Source organism: Mastigoproctus giganteus, chromosome 10, assembly GCF_048544385.1.
Source record: "Mastigoproctus giganteus isolate SK-2022 chromosome 10, ASM4854438v1, whole genome shotgun sequence".
NCBI lineage: Eukaryota > Metazoa > Arthropoda > Arachnida > Uropygi > Thelyphonidae > Mastigoproctus > Mastigoproctus giganteus.
Genome location: NC_143584.1, coordinates 32,436,915 through 32,440,612, shown reverse-complemented (window position 1 = coordinate 32,440,612; position 3,698 = coordinate 32,436,915). Strand labels below are relative to the sequence as shown.

At 37.3% G+C, this 3,698-nt stretch overlaps 1 protein-coding gene across 1 annotated transcript; it reads right to left on the bottom strand.

The window, feature by feature from the left end:
• Positions 1–361: 361 nt before the first annotated feature.
• Positions 362–1,357, bottom strand: LOC150078939 (uncharacterized). The gene has a single exon (XM_090382893.1). The coding sequence runs from the start codon at positions 1,355–1,357 to the stop codon at positions 362–364; it is 996 nt and encodes a 331-aa protein (XP_090239019.1).
• Positions 1,358–3,698: the final 2,341 nt, after the last annotated feature.

Genomic DNA, 3,698 nt, shown 5'->3' with positions numbered 1-3,698 from the left:
CAATATTTATACTTTTACTTCAAAGAAAACGGGAAGGTTGTGAGCAATCGAAAATAAATAAATATCACACTGATGTCCGTAAAATAGAAATGTGGTTCATTAATCATATATATTAGAGAGACAGACAAAACAAATTATTATTTTTTTTATTTACAATGCTTTATTCATTTATGTTAGAAAATTAATCTGATTACAGTAGTATTTTTGCCATATTTCAAAACAGAGTTCATACTGTACATCCCACACTGTAATATTATGAGACAGGTGCTGGTAATATATGCAAAATATGCTTGACCTCGTGCAATGGAAACAATTCCTTTGACGGTTATTTATATACTTTATTAAAATCTATTTCCAAACCTTATTGACTTACACACTTTCCTTGCACCATTTTCTGCCCTGGAAGGGCACATGAAACTACCCTACATTTCTTAGAAAGTGGATCAAAGGCCTCTCCACAAGAACAATCGCTAACCTTTCCAACCTCGCAGCCTGCTCCAATATCTATGTCCAACAAAACGCACAAATTCTGTCCACTGCCATCTCTGGGAAGGATTACATCAGCGCATATTAGTGATGAATCCTTGATTCCATTGCATCGAGCACAGTTAATATTCCTGTACCTCTTTTCTCTTGTTTCCACTGGATCTCTGTAAGTATAACAATCACGTAGCACAGAGTAATTCTTATAATCAGATGGACATACACCGATCTCAGATCTGCTGCAGGATCTTTCAGAGTCCCTCAAGTTGCTCGCAGTAGTTCCCACGTTGCAGTAGCGAAACTCCGTCCGATTTAGTGTATCATTCCAGAATCTCAACCCCCACAACTGCACAGCTGAATCGTAGACAATATTCTCTTTGATGTATTCGTCACTCAAACCATTATCAAAACAATCCACGAAAATCTTCCAAGAAGCAATGTTTCCACTGTCACCATTGCACAAAGCACAATAATAATTCTTGTAGGTAATGTCACTGTCCTTGCTTACAACCGGAACGTTGCCAAATGGATCGACTTTGAAGTCTGTTTCTCGTGAACAATTATTCTTTATTTCTAAATCTCTCCAATCTGGACTACACTCGGCAACAGCTAACACCTCTTTGCTTTCAGTCACTTGAATACACTTTACTCCCTCGTGTTTCAGTTCAATTGTCCGATAGGGAGAATCAATACAGCAGTCTCCAAAAGTTTCACAAAGGATATCGCATTTACAGTTAACAGGGTCCAATAATCCTCCAGAGCATATATTTGAACATCGATTGCCGTTTTCCACATAATTGCGATCAAGAAAAATTACTGGGCTTGAATATAACGGGATTAAGAAACGTAAACAGGTCTTTATTAGAAAATTCATAACAACCGCCTTATTTTATATTTTTCGCACTTAGAATAAGTCAGTAGAGCAAAAGAAATTATCCTTTTTGACGGTCTTTAATTCCTTCTACGATTGTATTCTTAAGGAATTCTGAAGTCGTATTCCTAAAAGAAAAAAAATTGCTTTCAATTAGTGTATATATATAATAAACTACAACTTAATAATTTTCGGATGTTTCTTATGGAATAACGGAACTCTGAAGAAATATAATATAGAACCTGTTGCATTACATAAAGGGATCTAAAATAATTTTAGTGTACGCATTACACCGCCAGAGGCGTTCATAACTTCATTGTAAATGGTTAATTACAGCTGATATACAAGAACGTCACTAACACTGTCAATGCATCTTTGTTTTGTGAGAACTGGAAACCGTTTCTTGTCAGTAGCTCAAATTTGTCTTTACCCCTCCTTAACTGTAATTCAAGATGGCGATGATCTTACAGCTGCTTTATCTTCTCTTCGAAAGTTACCTTTCGACAAGCTCATACGAAATCTAAAACGGCATGTGAACGAAATCAACACGAGATATGGCCATGAGGTTTGCTATTAGAAAAAGGAAACTTGGTTCCACATCAACTTAAAACACTGACCAGTGGAATTCATTACTCAAGGCCTCTCTACATCCTCCTAAAATTAACATTGGGTATTGTATCATATAAGTTGGATAAGCTGACTAATTTTAGCTTGATTTGAAAACGCGCTAAAACTGTGAAAGTTTTTCGATAGATGACAAGCTTTTGCCATCAATTATACTGTCCAATTTACTGTATACGATTATTGTACAATTGTCGAATAAAACGGTTCAACAGGCCATATCTTTCGTGTTGCAGTGGCTGATATTGCCTCGGCGTTTGTTGATCGTATCATCTATAGAGGCTTGTCTTTCTCCATTTGCCACTTAAATCTCATATATGCATCAACGAACCCTCATGGACTCCTTGCATTTCTTATGTTTTAGAACGAATCAGCAACTTAGGCCATATACAACTGTATTATGTAATATTAGTTTATTATTATTATTATTATTATTATTACAATCAGTTTATTGATCCTATAGGATTCATCCCTGGACAGCCATAGTCTAGGAGGCTGATGACTACATACTTAGGTGCGAGTTACCACATACACAAGAGGTTCCATTACAGTACATGTGAGTCCCACTTGATAAAAGTTTACAGGAGTCATATTTACAATGTATTGTTTGCATGAGTCATAATTATAAAATCTTATCAACAACAACAGCTATTCAGAGTATCTTTAAATTTACTATTCAAAGACATTCAATTTAAATGGAAGAACGTTTTGGGTGGAATGTTAGTAGGATCGACTAAGATACAAGACGGTCAACATTACACAAAGTCTCCGTGATATGGATTTCATCAGACTTGAAGGAGACCTGCTCTCTGTTGTTCCCAGAGTTTAGGCTTGGGGATAGCTCAATGTATCATGCAGTCATATAAAGCCTGTTATACTAGCGTGCATAAAGAAACTGAACAGTGATCATCAATTTGGATGAGAAGTGTTTCTAAAAACATCTTGGGTAAACGGCATCTTAGCAAAGCTTTTCGGAGCCAATTTTTAAGCTTACTAAAATTCTTGATTGTGTTTGTTTGTATGCATTACCGAAGACTGTCAGCCATGTTTAGTGAGGAGTGGAGAGTTAGCTTCAGATCGTCAGAGAGCCTCACGTTGGGTCGCGTGCGTGAAATTATATTGCCAATCTTTTGTGCACATAGCTCCCTGTGAGAAGTTGAACATTGTCAGAAAGTTCCTTGTGATAGCAAGCAGTCTCCAAGGCTTGATGTTGAGGTTCGAGTAAAATGTGACTCATAAAATGGTGAAGGTGTTGTCGGCGACTCTATTGAGCCAGCTGAGAAACCAATATTGAAACCCGAAAACAGCTTTAAAGTGGTGATAATTAGAAGCAGAGGACCAAATACAACGAAGCGTATAGGAGTATGGAGACGAGGCATTTCATGATATATTTAGATGTGAGCGCAGGGTTTTGGATTCCTACTAGCTCCTGCCTAGTGGCCCAGAGAACGGAATACGTTTTGGCTTCCATGTGGGTGAAATGTGGTACAAACGTTACACCCTTGTCTAACATTAGCCCAAGATCCAAAATGAGAGGTCACCTTCGAAAGTGGAGCACTCTACTATAATTGGGATGTTAGTTTTTATTTTCCTGTTTAGAGATCGTGAACTGGGCTGATTTTCTTGAGTCAGAATGCAATAAAAATAGTTCTCCAGTCTCCGAAATATCCTATTGGCTTGTTGGCATATTGCTTCTGTCTTTCGACACCTGCTGGAATTGATA